Source organism: Marmota monax, unplaced genomic scaffold, assembly GCF_021218885.2.
Source record: "Marmota monax isolate L192 unplaced genomic scaffold, Marmota_monax_Labrador192_F-V1.1 WCK01_AAM20220418_F8-fsc00140, whole genome shotgun sequence".
Lineage (NCBI taxonomy): Eukaryota > Metazoa > Chordata > Mammalia > Rodentia > Sciuridae > Marmota > Marmota monax.
In genome coordinates this window covers 4248024-4266101 of record NW_026694256.1, presented here as the reverse complement: position 1 = coordinate 4266101, position 18078 = coordinate 4248024, and the positions used below count along the sequence as shown (strand labels likewise).

At 35.1% G+C, this 18078-nt stretch overlaps 1 protein-coding gene across 6 annotated transcripts in view; it reads right to left on the bottom strand.

Moving 5' to 3' along the window:
* The window catches only part of Pkib (cAMP-dependent protein kinase inhibitor beta), a 107437-nt gene that overhangs the window by 36969 nt on the left and 52390 nt on the right, over positions 1-18078 (bottom strand). For 2 of the 6 annotated variants that reach the window (XM_058586261.1, XM_046466999.2), the window contains one exon: positions 4020-4080. The exons of the other annotated variants lie outside the window; for them this stretch is intronic. In XM_058586261.1, the coding sequence (XP_058442244.1) occupies positions 4020-4026 (7 nt within the window). In that variant the 5' untranslated portion in view covers positions 4027-4080. The remainder of the gene's footprint in view (positions 1-4019; positions 4081-18078) is intronic. 6 annotated transcript variants of the gene reach the window in all.

The window sequence follows — 18078 nt, the reverse complement described above, 5'->3', positions numbered from 1 at the left end:
AATATAATGCCAAGGGTTATCTTATATCGTTTGGGTATAAAAAAATAATATCATATATGATGGAAACTCATTTTATTTTACAAGAATAAAAGAAAGGTTCTATTTTTTAATACTGGACAATAATTTATCAAACCAATTACCAAATACAAATTAATCCAAAACAACCTTCATTCATTTGTGAATTTATTAATTCACATGAAAAATATATCTATTGGGGCTGGGATGTGGCTCAAGCGGTAGCGTGCTCCCCTGGCATGCATGCAGCCCGGGTTCGATCCTCAGCACCACATACAAACAAAGCTGTTGTGCCCATCGAAAACTAAAAAATAAATAAATATTAAAATTCTCTCTCTCTCTCTCTCTCTCTCTCTCTCTCTCTCTCTCTTCCCCTCTCTCTCTTAAAAAAAAAAAAAAATATATATATATATATATATATATTGAGTGTCAATCATATGCCCAGGAAAACAGTTTTATAATTGTTATTATGGAATTAATGGACAAAAAAAACCTCAAAATAAAACAAAATAGTTGATACAAATCCATATATGATTACAAACTGTAGTAAATTTTAGATAAAAAATTATTAGGTGTTATGCATATGTCAGGATCTGACTCATTAAAGGTCTGAGTTGAAAAACAAAGGGATAAACATAGTTGGAATTGGTATAAAAGGAGCAAAAAAATATTTCGTACAGAAAAAAAAACACATTTCAGAAACTGAAGGAAGACTATTGTGGTCAGAGCACAAATAAAAAGAGAGAGATGAAGTGAGTAGATTAGTAGGTCCACATCACTCAGACTTGTTAAGGATTTGATCTACCCTAATAGTAATGGGAAGTCACTGAGGGATGTTAAACACTAGTCTGACAATCAAAATTGAGTTTTTGGGAAGTCACTCTGTCTGCAGCAAATGGAAGAGATTGAGAAAGAGGAAAAGTAGATTGGAGAGATGTGTCTATTCTAAATAAGAGATGATGGTAATTTGGAAGTTAAGAGTTTTTGTGTTCTATTTAACAATCCATAAAGTCTCAAGTTATTTGTGTTCTACAATTGGCCTATTTCCACAGAATTATATATGCCAGAGCTAAAGAGAAAGCAGAGTGATCTAACCTTAGATACATGTGCTTTGGGATAGACATGCCTAGTTTAGAAATCTTGTCTGAACCCAGTGGTTTAATAAATAAACCACTATTTATTAATAAGAAGAATGAGGAGAACTTATGCAAAGTGCATAAACCTCAGCTTCTATGTCTTTGGAGTCTGCATTATGCCTCCTGCAGTTGCTAAGATTAACTGTGACAGTGTATGTGATATTCTCAGCATGTGGACAACGGATTAATATTGAGAAGCCCCAGGACAGGTCAGCTGATCTCACCCTTTATTTTAGAGAACTCCATCTTCTTTTAGAAGCTTGTTCCTTCTCCTGGATTTTCTTTCTCAGTGAACAGCACAGACATGGGATTTTAGAAAAGGCCCAGCTGTGGACAAGGTAAAGCATCAAGAAGGCAATAGAGAAGACGAAGACACGCAGGAACAAACTCCCTCTCCTGGAGACCATGGCAGTCCCTCAGTGGCCTTCCTGCTAACCTGGAGTTGGAAAGGAAGACTCTTCACCTTTAGACAGCTGGACAGTTAGGAAAGCTGACTCATAGAACACTCTGTATACCTGTTCACCTGCTTACCTGCTCAGAAGCCTAACTCAGCACTAGAAAAACTGGTTTCACAGGTATTACCTGTTCCTGAAATGGCAGAAATTGTCACCCAATTGTGATGGAGATGAAGCTGAGTTTGGAACATAAATCCAATTGTTAATCCCAGTTTGGTTCAGTGACCTTAGACAAATCTCTAAATTTACATTTCCTCCTTTGTGAAATAAGAGAACTGAACTAGATGGTTTTCAAGAGTTCTTTGTGACTGAGAAAAGTTATTGTCTGGCATGTATGGGCTTGAAAACTGCATCTCTGAATTGAGAAGACTGTCAATCTCCTCAGTTTGTTCAGTACAGACATCCACACCCATTCTTTTCACTCCTGTCATCTGATCAGGACTAGCTGAAGCACACTCTGCTTCTAAAAAGTTTAAAAAATTTAGAGACACAGAGAATTGATAAAGCAGTGTTTTGCCAATGTCAAAATTAGGAAGGGAAGTTTTTGAAAACACATAAATTCTGAAATCTTGCTCCAATCTGCAGAAACTCCAAGGTGGAGACAAGGAATGTTTACTTTTACTTTTTACAAAGCTTTTCTTCGCTTTGCTAATCCATTAGTTTGAGGATCATCCTTAAAGGGAAATTTATGTTTATCAGAGGGGAACCTATAGATGACTTTCATGTGTATTATCTAAGATACTTGCTGAAAATACCAGGGAGTGGGGCCAAGAAGCTACATTTTTACAATTTGTTCAGTGATTTTATAAATACTAATTTCAATCATAAAATAGCTTATACATGCTTACCAAGGTCTACAAAACAATATACAAAACATACAATGTCATGATTCTATATGGGTTTATTTCACTGTTTTTATACTGTATGGTTTCATCATTTCATTTTATCCCCATAATAAGCCTGTGATATAAACATTGTTTCATTCATTTTTCTGACAAAATAAAGCATTAGAGAATACAGGTAACCTGCCCAAGATCACAAGATTAATAAAGTGATGGATTAGAACCAAAAACTAATGTCACATAGCTAGGAAGCAGCCTATCTTGCTACATAATGTGGGCTTAAGAGCCCACATTGTTTTAATTAAACAATTTGCTAAGATCTTATCTGATGAAGCAAGTAAGAAATATGTCTCAGTTCCTGTTGGTTGGTTTTATTGGCTACTAACAAATGTTAGGGTCATTATAACAATCACAGATTGATGAAGATAAAATGACTATCAACTACTAAGCAACAAGGTTTCACGGATTTCCTGGAATCATAAAATGATCTAAGGTAGGCATCATTTTGAGTCAACAACTTTCAGACACAAATATTTATCCTGAAAAAGCCTGGAAGTACTTTGTCCAGGATCTCAGGCAGTCAGTGAGGAGCCCACTCTGCAGAATTTAGTTATAGGACCTTGATTTCCTGGTCTGTCTTTACACCCTGGGTCCTGGACCTTCTGTCCCTAAACTCAAATGCTGATTGTTTGCTTTAGTGCAATTTCTTTCAGGGACTAAAGTATAAAACTGTTATCACTATTAGACATATTATATTATAAGGAGAGGATTTTGTTTCTCTTGCTGATGTCTCTAAATTCCTCTAAGAGATTTGTGAAAATGCGTGCTTCTCTTGAACTCTTGAAAGTTCCTCCTATATTCCCTATCCTGAACCAACCAGTTTGACCACAATTATCATTATGGCACATGAACAAGCATTTCATAAATGAAATGAAATTGAATGGACCTTAGTTATGTGAGACCTACCTTTGTTTTTTTTTTTTTTTTTTTTTTTTTAACTCACTAAAAGTGTTAATGAAAAATAAAAAAGTTGTCCAAAGCATTGGAACTTTTTAAAAGAATACAAATTCTTCCCCCTTTCATGTTCATGCTTTATCCTTTCTATTTTCCTTCTTACTGATGTTACACACTTTCTAGAATATGCAGACACAGATGTTTCGACAAATGGAAAAAAGATAACAGAAGTGACATCAAGAAAGAGAAATTTCTTTCTTTTTTTTTTTTTTTTTTAAGTTTTCGGCGGACACAACATCTTTGTTTGTATGTGGTGCTGAGGATCGAAGCCGGGCCGCACGCATGCCAGGCGAGCGCGCTACCGCTTGAGCCACATCCCCAGCCCCAAGAAAGAGAAATTTCTAAAGAATAAATCACATATTCACTAGCATAAATAGATTTTATGAATGTTTTTTGATTGAGACCTCTTTTTGTTTTATGAAGAATGACAAATTTATAAATTTTGCATTCCAGCTCAAGATTGTATATCTATGTTTGGTCAAGTGTTTTATTAAAGGAACTACTTCTTCTACAAAATCAATATCAAATTTATTAAATAGAGAAGAAAGGATACTTACAAGTCATTGGTTAAAATATGCAGTTATTTCTAAGGCAGGCTTAGAAAGTAAACTTTACGTCCTGTAAATTTAAAAAAAGAAAAAGCAAAGTAAAAGAAAACTATGAAGAATCAGAAAAAAATGATAGTCCAGTTAAAAAATAAAATTTTATGCAAATCAAAGCTACTCTAAGATTCCATCTCACCCCAGGCAGAATGGCAACTATCAAGAATACAAACAACAATAAATTTTGGCAAGGATGTAGGGGAAAAGGTACACTCATATATTGCTGGTGGGACTGCAAATTGGTGCAACCACTCTGGAAAGCAGTATGTAGATTCCTTAGAAAACTTGGAATGGAACCACCATTTGACCCAACTATCCCACTCCTCAGTTTTTACCCTAAGGACTTAAAATCAGCATACTACACTAATGTAGCCCCATCAATATTTATAGCAGCTCAATTCACAATAGCTAAACTGTGGAACTTAGATGCCTTTCAATAGCTGAATGGATTTTAAAAAAAAACTGTGGTATATACACACAATGGAATATTATTCAGCATTTAAAGAAAATAAAATTATGGAATTTGCAGGTAAATGTATGGAGTTGAAGAATATAATGCTAAGTTAAGTAAATCCCCAAAAAACCAAAGGCCAAATGTTTTCTCTGATAAGTGGATGTTGATTCATAATGGGGGGTTGGGGCATGGGAAGAATAAAGTAACTTTGGATAAGGTAAAGGGGAGTGTGGTGAGGGCAGGGGGAGGGGGTAGGAAAGAAGGGTGGAAGGAGACGGACATCATTACCAGGCACATGTATGATTGCACAAATGGTCTGATTCTATATCATGTACTACCAGAGGATTGAAAGTTGTGCTCCATCTGTGTACAATGAATCAAAATTCATCCTACTCTCATGTACAACTAATTAGAAAAAATAATACAAACAAATAAATAAATATTCAAATTTTAAATATCTTGGCTGTGTGAGTTTTTTAGATTGAATTAAAATTGGTAAATTTTTGTATTACCTTCTTGGGGAAAGTAGAACCTCCAGTTGATGACACAGTTTTCTATTAAAATCAAAAGTTCTTAATGTTTAACATCTAGTGTTAGTTACCACCCAAGATTACCAGCTACAACTGTCATGTATAAATAATTAGAACAAATTTTTTAAAAAGATGTTATAGTACATATATTTATGTATATATGTATGTTATAGTACATATATTTATGTATTTATGTATATCATGTATGTGTGTGTGTGTATATATATATATATATATATATATATATATATATATATAGAGAGAGAGAGAGAGAGAGAGAGAGAGAGAGAGATTACCAGCCACAAAACCCAGTAGATGAATACTGCATAAGTGCTAGCAAGGCTCAATGGGCTCAATGGCACATTGAAAAACTCATCACATAAAACTAACCAATTTACAGCAAACATTTGTACACATGAATATGGAAAAGATCACAGTAAGAAAATATGTGGAATGGGCTATACCATGAAGAGGTTGTAGAAATACAATACAGTTTCAGAATATGAGAATCATTGGCACCTTTCATGAGTTTCCTGAGGTATTGTATCAAGCTTTCAGCACATATGTGTGGAGCATGTGGAAGGAATCTAACTAACTGGCTTCTAGAAATTGAAATAAACTACATATATACAATTCCCATTCACAGAATGGCCCTACATCTTGAGGCTTAGCACCTGATGAGGAAGGGTAAAAAATAATAAAATTATGACCCATTAGTATTTGCATTAGCCACTCATAAGAACAGGGCACCCTGTAAATTCCCTCCACCACACTCCTACTGGCCTAGTTGTTTCCTACTCACTTTTCCTGGACTATCAAGATGTTCTAAGTGTTTTTTTTTTTTTTTTTTAAATTCATGCTTGCTCCTTACAAATCCATTCTTCATGTGGATGTCAGGTGGAATATTTTTAATTCCATTATATCTTCTCAAGACCATTCTAGGATAAATCCCTTTCAGGCTATCACCTACAGGATCAAGTCCAAGGTCTTTTATATGATAGAAGCTGTCCTCCAGGAGCTGGTTCTGTCTACCTCTCCTTTTTCACCCATGCCCAATGTTCTGAAGTTGCACCCAGCTAAAAGAACCTCTGTGCTTTGTTTAAATTGATGCTGTGGTGGAAGCCTTTGACCTCAATCCCTCCCCAACACATACTAATACTTGTTCATCCACTCTGGGTCAACTTGGGCACCCATTTTCCAGAAGCTTTGTATTTACCTTCAGCATAGATAGGGTGCACCTCTGTACTCACCCTGTTACATCTCTCTGATTTCACTTATCACATGCTTTGTAAATTTCTAATTCCTGTCTACCTTTCTGCCTCACACAAGTTTGTTTTTTTATATTTTTTAAGCTTTTTGAGAGCATGGGTGGTGACTCACTTGTCTTATCCTTAGCACAGTGTTTTGCAGAAGGTAGGAGGAATGTAATAAATAATTTGTTGAAAGTCAAGGTGCATGAGGTGCTTTTCATACTAAACAGCTGCCTGATTGCAGATTTTTATCACCTTGGAGGAATTTTAATATCAAAAGGAGACATATTTTAATTTCATTCCTTATAAAACTTTTCAAATGGTTTTTGCTATTCCCCTCACTCTCAACCTGGGACCATTTCCCTTTAGTTGAGTCCTATATCTGAAGACCAAATATAAGGAACTGAGATGAGGAAGAGAAAAGTAAATGAAGAAATGATCATATAGGAAGTAGTAATAAAGTAAAAATGTCTAAAATTCAAAGTTTTACATGAAAATGAAAATATGAACCCCTAAAAAACAAGATTAAAAAAACTTTAATGGTTCTAATTTTTTCAACTATTTGCATTGAATTCTTTGCAAAGATCTAGTAGAAACTGCAAACAGGAATTCTCTATATAAAGTCAATTAGATAAGAACTGCTATTTGCATTTTTAAATGTATTTTTAAAACTCCTATAATTTTATACCCTTTCCATAATTAAATTTTTAATTTTATTTCATGATTTCTACCTATTTCTACCATTAAAATCCCTCACATTAGAAACATTGAAAAGTGGGAACTAGCAGAGATCTTAACTATCGCCTAGATCAGTAATTTCAAACTATATATATATATTTTTTATCTGAAGAATATTTTCTTCTCAAAAAACTCTTTAGCAGCAAGCCATAGTATAATATAGATGTTATATATAGGATTGCTATAGGGACCACAATCTTCTAGGCCCTGGGCTCCACCCATTTTTCCCTATTTCCCAGGCTCCTTATCCCAATGGGGCTATAGTTTAAAAACAATATGGACTCACTGCTGTAGAGATGAAACTATCAGCCTGGAAACAGAAGAAATGTAGCCAGTTCAAGACAGAATACATGAAGTAGCTTAGATGATAAATTCTGATACTTGTCCTTCTTTGCTTTGGTGCTCCTTCCTTCATTTCAAGGACTAGCTTCCCTGAATATCCCGATCTAATCTCAGCTGTCACTACATAAACTATAAGCAGGTTAAGACTCAAGGTCATTTCTTCTTCTAGGGTTTGGTAAAATAATGAATACTTATTTTCTCTTCCAAATTAATAGTTTCTAATTTGGAAGCTTTAATTACTCAAGCAGCCAGCCATGTCAATATGCAAACAACATGCCTAAAGAAGAAAGATCCATTGACCTTCTAACACAAAACTTTGGAGGTGCTCAAAAATCATGACGAATACTATTTTAATGCAATATATTTTTTTAAAAATCAAAATTTGTACAAAATAAATCTATGATAAATAAACTACCAAATCTTAAATACGTATTTGCTCCTGAACTTACATAACAGATACATATCTCACCTCATCCAGCAACTTCTCTGAAAAGTGAAGTGTAAATATAAAAATGATGGCAGGTTAGTTATGTAAATCTCTAACTCATAACACCTAGGATTGTGAAGAGGAAATGTTGCTTGAAGGAGAAACCCAGTAAAAAGCATGTCCTTCTTCAAAGACCTTTATACATCAGTCTGGAGGACTGGGAATTAAGTTGTTTGGGAACAAATAAGCAACTCAACAATTATAATACATGAGTTATAATTTAATTGAAACTTGGACTCGACTATTCTACAATTGCAGTGAACTACTAAATTTAGTTGTTGCTGCTTCAACAAGTATTCTTTTCCATTTATGTTTTATTTTTTAAAAGCAAATCACTGTTTTAAAGTATATAAAAACATGAAAGTTGAAATGTGTCAGGTGAACATCATTGAACTCTGTAAAACAAATTAACCACTTCAACTGTAAGACCTAGTTTTAAAGGCTGTTCTTAAGAAGATGTAAAATATTTAAACTTTCCAGAATGACAATGGTGAAGGTAATTATCAAAGAGCTGAATCATGGTGGCACTAGACAGTGCATTCATTCATAAGGATGCTTTTTATCCACAGAACCCAAAAGAGTGGGCTTAAGAAGAGTGAGTTTGTCTGACACAGAGTAGGCACTTGACACACCTTTATTGAACAAATTAATTAATCATAGAATAAAAGCAGAAAAAAGGCTGGAAACGGTAAACTAGGTCCAGATTATAAAGAGTTTTGTATTAGTGAGCTACTGATCAGTTTTAACAAGGTTTAACAGCAACAACAAAAGTGAATATTTAAAAGAAGGGGTTGCTTGACAGTGAGCAAAGGCAAATCCAGCTAAAAATCTCTAGAAGTAATGTTGGTAATGGGCAATAAAAATCCACCAAAGGATTTAGATGGTAAAATTGGAGTAAGGAAAATATGGCAGATAATATTAGTTGACTGCCAATAGTTTTTTTTTTTTTTTTTTCCCCCTTCTACAGAGTGAGAAAGTTTAGCTGGGTATACAGCTAAAGATGATATTACCAAGTATCATAACCTGTCCATGGCTGTATATGGACTGTTTTGACCCCCTCAGAGACTGGTCGCCTGATGCAGGTGAACCTCCCCTTTGAGCTCTGTCAAAGATCCCACACAGCACCTGAGATGGGTGTGACCTGCCAAGATGTCAATCAATCTGCTGACCAGAAGACATCAAGAAGCAAGACTCCACCCTTTAAACCTTACCCCTGTCTTTGATATACCTTTTTTTTTTTTTTTTTTTTTGGTCTAGTCTAGTTCCAGAACCCATGTAGACTAGGTCTATCAGGGGCTTCACTTTTGTGAATATAATTCTGAGTGTTTGTGTTTTGTTGTTTGTTGATTATTTGAGATATTAAGACTAAGGGTGGCTTTTATGGTGGCACAGATTCCTCTGGGCAGAAGAACCCTCCAATGAGATGCTGGCCATCTTCCCCTCAAAAACCAAGCCTCTCATGCTGCTAGGTATAGTCATGTAAAAGAATTTTGTCATTCAACATGAATTATGAGCAGGAGTGATACATTGCACTTCTAGGTTGCTTAATGAAAGAAAGCAGTGTGTTCTCTTCCTCTCTCCCCTTCCTACAAACTGGACTGCACCTCCATAAGGTGGTCAAAGAGAACACACTGGGAATGTCATGGCTGCTAGATGGAAGGATCCTGCATTCCAACACTGCCAAGCCTCTAAAAAGCCTGGTGCCACATACCTGGACTATAAATAAAACAGAACAAAACTTACAGTGTGTTTAATCTACTGTTATTTTTCAACTTTGTTATAATTCTCAAACCCATGTCTTAACTAGTATATATGGCTACAAAAAAAATATCAAAATGGAAAATTTCATGGAATGTGTTTCTAAGCTACATTGAATGAAGAAGTGGGATGAGCTGAAACACTCTCAAGACTTTCTGTCTAAGGAGCTAGGACAATAGTAGAACCAACAACAAAATAACAGATGAGGGCAAACTGGTGGTGTTCAGATGGTAGCAGAAGAACCAGGGAGAAATGTTTGTTAAGTACCTGGAAATATGGACCTGGAATTCAGACTGAAGGAAACAATTGAAAATGGAAATTTCAGCAAATTTTGTTCAGAACATACAGTTTTAAAAGTAAGAATTAATAGAATCTCAAACTAACAGAGATCAGAAGGTGCTAAAAACTGAACAATGGGTTGGTCTCACACAGGCAGGAGGAAGCAGCAGTGATCAACACAGGAAAAAAATAAGAATGTTATTTCTTACGTAGGCAAGGTAGTGATTAAAAATATGGAATAATAAGCTTAACTTTGAATCAATCTGACAAACAAATTTAAAGGGAATTTGATGTGGTCTATAAACATCTTAAATCCATTTAAAGATTTCATAAAAAATTAAAGCAATCATTTCTTGAAATAGGAAAGCATTCATCAGGGTTCTGAACAAGCCAAGTCTCAATCATACTTTAGCTTCTATTTAAATTTCCAGAATTTCAAGAGTAAAAAGAACAAACAACAGTTACCTGTAACATTCTTTCTTTTATTAATTCTCACAATAGAGGAAGAAATGAGGTAAGAACAACAAAGGGAAAGGGAAGCAGAGTCACTTTGCTACTTACTCATCCTTTCTAGGAGGCTGATGTTAATGCACAGAAATGACGAATCAAAACAAAATCCTCCTCCTCAATTTTTATTGTGTTAGTAGATCTCACATTTTCACATTAAGCTTCGAAGCTGATAATACAATGTTGGAAGCTTAAGAGGCAAGAATTCAGAAGCCATGTCATTTGTGAAATGCATTCTAATTGCTGAAAGGTCACCAGCATTTTGGAACATTCAGGCAACACTGCATCATGCCCTTCACCTTTCTCACCTGGCCTGGGCCAATCAGCCAATCAATCAGTCAATCAGAAGCCTTCCTTCCTTCTTTCCTTCCTTCCTTCCTCCCTTCCTTCCTTCCTCCCTTCCTCCCTTCCTCCCTTCCTCCCTTCCTCCTCCTCTCCATCTCCCTCTCTTTCTTTCTTTTTTTGGAACTGGAGATTGAACCCAAGGGCACTTTACCACTGAGCCACATACCCAGACTTTTTTATTTATTATTTTGAGACAGTCTTGTTAAGTTGCTTAGGGCCTCACTAAATTGCTGAGAGTGGCTTCATACTTGCAAGCCTTCTGCCTCAGTCTCCAGAGACACTAAGATTACAGGTGTGCCCCATCACACTTGGCCGGGAGGACATTTTCTATGGAGGAGTTAGATCAAAGATTTCTGCTTTTTATTCCACTGTCTACTTCAGATTGATGAAAAACACCATACTTGCTTTTTTCTTGAAGATTACTTTCTTGCTTGCTTTAGCCTGCAGAATGTGCATTATATCTGCCCAAGGGACAAAAGGGGAGATTCCAGCATTTTTTTTTATCACTGTTTTTATTGAAATCAATTATACTAATTTGTTTTGTATGAGAAATTGATATTCCCTTTCTTTCTTTTGAAGAGAATCTGTTGGTAATATTCTTTTCCTTTTCACATAGTGATTGCATTATCCATGGTCTTTTTAATTGTTTGGGGATAGTTTTTATTATTGTTTTTAGTGTTTTTCTGGAGTTTCATAATCAGTCTCCTTTTACGTTCTTAATACTGGCCTACATTTTGGGATCCCACACCCCTCAATTTTTTTTACATAAAGTTCAGACACTACTTGTTTCTATTCCAAGTAGAAAGGACTGCCCTAAAATGACTTTCCTGTATAAGTGGTTAACAAAATACCTGAGCAAATGCTGCTGTGCATTTTGGGGTTGTGTAGATTTCTGCTTGTTTTGAGTTATAAGGAGATGTGTATTTGTCAGGAGTGGAAGCAGAAGTAGAGTTGGGGACTTGTGCTTTAAGATACTTAGCATTTGATATGCTAAACTGACATTGCCACTCCCATCTGTCTGTGTACCTCCACAGGTGTGGTTTGTGTCGTTCCAGAGCTGGTGCTATACTATGACCTGAGACCACTCAGACCAACCAGGAAAGTCCCTCTTCTTATCCTCTTACCTTGTGTCACATAAACACAGCACTAAAGCAGAGAACTCTCATTTATTATAAGGCACTCACTGCTTTTTATCATCTGTATGCAAAACGTCAGTAAAGATAGTAACTTTTAAATGTTTCCACCGATATTAAACTTCTTAGCCTGTATGAGTTTCTTACCAATGTCATAATCTTCAAATACCAGGAAATCAGCTTATAAATCTCATATGTGTTCCACACATTTACAATATTTTTAAAAGGTGTATCTGAGGTTAAAGAGTTAACTGTTAGGCATCATAGTTAATAAAATAATTTTATATTAATTATAAAATAAATTGAAATGCAATGCAAGCCTACCCCCAACATTATTATATCCATAGTAGAAGATTTACATCAGACATCCAAACAAGCAATTATGCTCACAAAAGAAAGCTGATGAAAACTATATCAAACATAAAAGTGAACACTCTAACTAGTTGGGAAAGAAGGGAGCAATCGCTGAGTGCCCATGATTTTCAAGATAATTTAAACATTCTCCCACTAAATACTTAGAAAATCCCCTAGAAATAAATATTAATACTATGGGATACTTGAAGGAGCCTGAATTCTAAGAGAACTAGTGTCAAGCAGAGATAAGATTTGAATCCAAGTCTTCCTGGCACAAAGCCGTACCGACTTAATAGTAGTAATTTACTACATCAACCCACAGGACCAGAGAAGAAGAAATTTCAGGGGAAAGTAAAATTGATGGATTCTACTTCAGAGGCCTCTGTGGATAGATCCCATATTTTTTCATGATTTTTTTTATTACATATACTATTAGCATTATATTTGATATCAGATGCTCCATCTCTACCTTGATAAGATCAATAACATGTTCAGAGGAGCCTGATTCATTTAAAAAGCATAGAAATGTATCTATTAAGGCAGCTCAAGACCATCAATAAATATGTTGCCATCTTGCATGACTAACAGAGTAACAGGTATTTTAATAATCTCCTAGAATAACAGTTCGAAAGAGGAGAAGAGCAAAACAGAACCAGAATGCATCTCCCAAGTTGAAAATTCTTTTTTAACAAAGTATTATAATTTGGTGTCTCTTTTTATAAGTCAAGGTCGGACCTAGTTGGAGGAGGTAGCCTGTTAGAAGGGTTTATATTCTTCCTAGGCCCTCCTTCCCTCTCATTCTCTCTTTCAACTTCCTGACTACCAAGAGCTGGAAAGCATTCTCTGTCACATGCTTCCACCACATGCTTGGGTCTGCTTCATCTCAAACCCAAAGCAATGGAGACAGCCAACCATGGACTGAAACTCTGAAACCATGAGCCAAAATAAATCTTTCCTCCTCTAAGTTGTTCTTGTCAGGTATTTTGGTCACAGAGACATAAAGATGAATCATACAGTCTCTAAAGTCCAAATTCAGAACAAAAAAATATTTTAATATACTTTGTATGAAGATGCATTTTTTCCCTAGGGTGCTATTCACCAGGCATGTTAAATTCTAAGCATTACACAAATATATTTGATTTCTTAGAAAATGAATCAATTTTTTTAAAAAAATAGGCTTCTCCTTAAAACATTCAATTCAATTAAATTTTAAGGCTAAAAGGATATAAACAAATTCAAAAAGGAACAACAAAAAAAAAACTCAACAAAAATATATTTCATGTCAAAATTCTCTCTTTCCCCAAATTTGAGAATGACTACAAGTCTCATACAAAGTGTTATTCACAACTAGCTGAATTTATACTTCCTGTAACAGCACCTTATTCATGTCAGGATTTATCTGGCTCTGAGAAAAATGGCAGCTGCTGTGGTGATTCACTAAAACTAATTCTCTAAGTAGCTGCTGCTGCTGCAAGCTATGTTCCAAACATCAATCATTCTCTGATTGTCGCACTTTGTTCAGACACATCATCAGCCCAGTCTATTGATTTTGTCGGGTGTTGATCTTTTCATTGTACTGCAGTATTACTGTTGTCATATCATGCTGTACTAGTTGAAGTAAAATCATATTGAGGATTTTCAAATATCAAAATAACTATATAATCATGAAAATATATTCATACTGTGAAAGAGATGGTGGAAAGAGTATCCATCTTAAATGCATGATTTTCAGTAAAATAATTCCATCCAGCTCCACATTTTTCTGAGGGATTAATCTCAGTTGGTCACACTTCAGCAGTAATAACAATAACAGATCTGGGGTTATGGAACAAACTGTGTTCTCCAGTATGACATGTTAAAGTCTTAACCTCCAGTATCTGTGAACATGATCTTATTTGTAAGCAATCTTAGCAGATGTAACCAAGTTAAGATGAGGTCACATGGGAGTAGGGTAGGCCCTTCATCCAATATGACTTGTGTCCTTATGAAAAGAGGGAAGACAAGTGTGAAGACACAGGCACATGGGGAAAACATCATGGGAAGAGATGCGAGTGGTGCATCAACAAACCAAGGCATACTCAAAAATTTACAGAAGCTCAAAGAGGCAAGGAAGCATCTGCCCCGGTAGGCTTCCTAGCCCTGCTAACACTTGAATTTCAGACTCTGATCTCCAGAATTGTGAGAAAGTAAATTTCTGTTTTATGCCACTCAGTTTGTAGTACTTTGGGGACTTCTATTTGGGAATACTACAGACTATTAGCAGTTCCTAGAGGACATGGGTATAAACTGGGTTAAACCAGTAAACCACAGTGACTTCATAGACTCTTCTTTCAGGCCACATTTTCTCAGATTAGAGACTTTCCTTGAATTAGAGTATTTCTGAGGGTGTAGCTAATTCCTAGGATCAGGAAAATCAGAACCAAACTAACAGATTGTAGATTAAAGAACACATAAAAATGGCTTGAGATGAACCAAATGTCCATAACAGTTTGTGTTTCCAGTGCTCCCAGGTGTCATCTTATGACCTCTAGCAATTAACTTTATAAGCCATGACACAGTTAATCATGCCCATAAATTACAACACACTCATTTAAAATCATTGAAGTTCTATTTCTATGAAGACCTTCAAAGCAAATGAAATATAGAAGAAAAGAGACAATCATAAAAAAAAGAGAAACAACAGAAATAGGCTAAGGAATTGAGCCATTAAACTAAACCTTCACAATTCTTTATTCAAACAAAGTATTCCCTTGGAAGGCAGCAAGACACAGCTGCTAGAACCAGAGACCCTTTAATCATGCCAGAACCCCTACTGACAATCCCTGTGTCTTTTACCCTCTCTTTAAACTTCAGTTGACTCATTAGTAATATAAGACTAATAACTCCACCAAACTCATAAAGTATTCAGTAATTGTCAGCAAACTTATTACTAATCTCAAAGTTGGCCCAAGTTGTTACTTCACTCATGGAAGACATATTTCCCTAAGCCTCTGCTTTCTGTTTTTAAACCAGAAAGAAACAAATATACAAAATAGATCAACTCCAAAAAATAACCATGGTGCCATACAATTACTTCCATAACCTCACTTGGGCTATGTAATCAAACAATTTTACTCTTTTTACTTTTGTAAATTTTTTGAAGTATCTTTCTAAAGTGTTGTAATCTTTTTCTCCTGTTTGGTAAACAGAAGATATTCAATACAGCAGTATTTTTTTTTGATCACTGAGCCTATTGTAGTTTTTGATGATTATTGTTATGAATATCAAATATTATTAACATGATATTTCTACATTAAACATGTTAGTAAATATATCAGAATAGACTTTTACAATGTACATTGCATGTCCCCAGTTTTCAGTCTGTCCACTTATAATGTTGATTCTTTTGCTTCATACTCCGTGTGTGGAGTCTCCAACATCTAAAAAAACTAGCTATCATGTCCTAAATCTTTTCTTCTAGAGATGAAATAGATAGCAACTATATATAACTGATATTTTTTAAAACGTTTTCAAACTGTTACACTTTTCAGTCTAAATGTAGCTCTGTGGTATAGCACTAGCCCAGCATGCATGACACTCTGGGTTCAATCCCCAGTATCAGAAAAAAAAAAGGATAAATTTCATGTTGTTGATTTTTCTTTCATCAATCTGTCCTAAGATAAATATCAAGTCTACCATATGATATCCTTCTCAGTCTTGTGTCATTGCACTGTTGACAGAAATGCCTTCTAGTATTGAACAGAGTTCTACCAAGAAGAGTGCTATGGAGAATGCCACTAGAGATCTTCCTCCACTTTGAAATAAGTCTAGTCAAGAAATAAAGACAGGGCTTGTACAAATGGATCTTGTATTTGAATATGGTTAACATGGCATTACTCCCCAAACCTATCTACAGGTCTACAGGATCAAACATAAGCCCTATCAAAATTCTTCATCTTATTTATTTATTTATTTGTGTGTTTATTTATTTATTTATTTTTGCAGAAATCAACATACTGATTCCTAAAATTCAATTAAAATACAAGAAATGCAAAACATCCAAAAAATCTTAGAAAAAACAGGAGGCTCACACTTTCTGATTTTGAAACTTACTACAAAGCTATAGTTACCATGGTCATGTGCTATTGACCTAAGGACAGACATGTAGATTTATCGAGCAGAACTGAAAGAAATAAAACCACATATTTATGGTCAATTGATTTTCAATTAGTGCAATGTAAAATGGTGCTGGCTCTTTGGAAAACATTTTGGCACTTCCTCAAATTAAACACAGTTACCATATGACTCAGCCATTCCACTCTTACATATATGACTATGAAAAATGAAAATAAAAATTCACAAAAAAAACTCATTCAGGAATGTTCATAGCAGTGCTCAGCACAATAGCCAAAGATGTAAAATTACAAATATCCATCAACTGATGAATGCTTAAATAAAATGTAGTATTATTTATAATACAAAGGAATGAAATGTTGATATATACTTCAACACAGTTAAACCTTGAAAACTTCATGCTAAGTGAAATAAACCACATGTTGTATGATTCCATTTACACAAAATGTTCAAAATATGTAAATTTATACAGACCAAGAAGGTTCAAGGTAGCCTACATCTAGTTGGGAGGTGTTTTAAGCTTAGAAAATGAGGGGTCACAGGTAATGATTATAGGGTTTTGTCTTTGGATAATGAGAATGATCTAAAATGGATTGTGATGGTATGTGAATGTACTAGAATCCATTGCATTATATACTTAAATGGGTGACTTTCATGGTGAATGAATTACATGTTAATAAATATATTTTTAAAGGTTAAATAAACTTACTACAAATGTACTCAGATGATGTTAATGTTCAGTGAATTTCTGAACAGGAATTGCAGTGTGCAATATTTCAATCATGTTTATCTATAGAGCTATTTATTCTTTTAGCATTTTGAGAAACACACTGATTATAGATTCCCAACGTGATTTATTTTTCCTTTTTCTGAAACATTCAATGTAGAATTATGATGCCTGTTTGTTTCACTTAACATGTCTTTATATGTTCTACCTTTTGATTATTCTAAAATAGCAAGAAATGTCAAAGTGTGAATATCCAGTGCATAAATGTAAGTGCCATGTATACACAAAGTTTCATTTAAATGATTGGCTTTTTAGATGAACAGTCACATTGATTTCATGAACATGTGAATTACTGAGATTTTTTCTTCTATTTACAACTCAGTTTCAAATCTGTTTTCTTAAAGAACCATACATTTCCAAACAAACACATGCTCCCTTTGGCTACATAATAGACACAATTATCCTTTAGTCTATAAAAAACCATGGGAGAAGATTGCTTCCTCTTATTTTGATCAAGATTCTGTGCTTAAAGGAACAAGGACTGTGTGTGTGTGTGTGTGTGTGTGTGTGTGTACTGCTGGAGATTGAATCCAGATCCTACAGTATGCGAAGAAAGCACTCTACCACTAAGTTAAAGCACTATCCCAGGAACAGAATCTTTTTAGTATGAGTAATCATGTGCTTATTTAATTCTAAGATATTTACAATAATTTGGATCTTAAATGTCCTCCAAAGACCCCTGCTAAAGGGTTGTTCCCCAGAGTAGTACTGTAAAGAGGTAGTGGAAACTTAAAGAGTTGAGGTCTAGTGAGAGGTTCTACGTCATTAGGGGCATGTTCTAGAAGGGAATAGTGGAACCTGTCCCTTCATCTTCCTCCCTTACTTTTTCACTTCCAAGCTGTGAGGTGAGTGGGTTTGCTTTGCTATGTGCCCTCAGCCATGACATACTGTCTCTCCACGGGCCCAGAAAAGTACATCACCAAGTGCTTTGACTGTG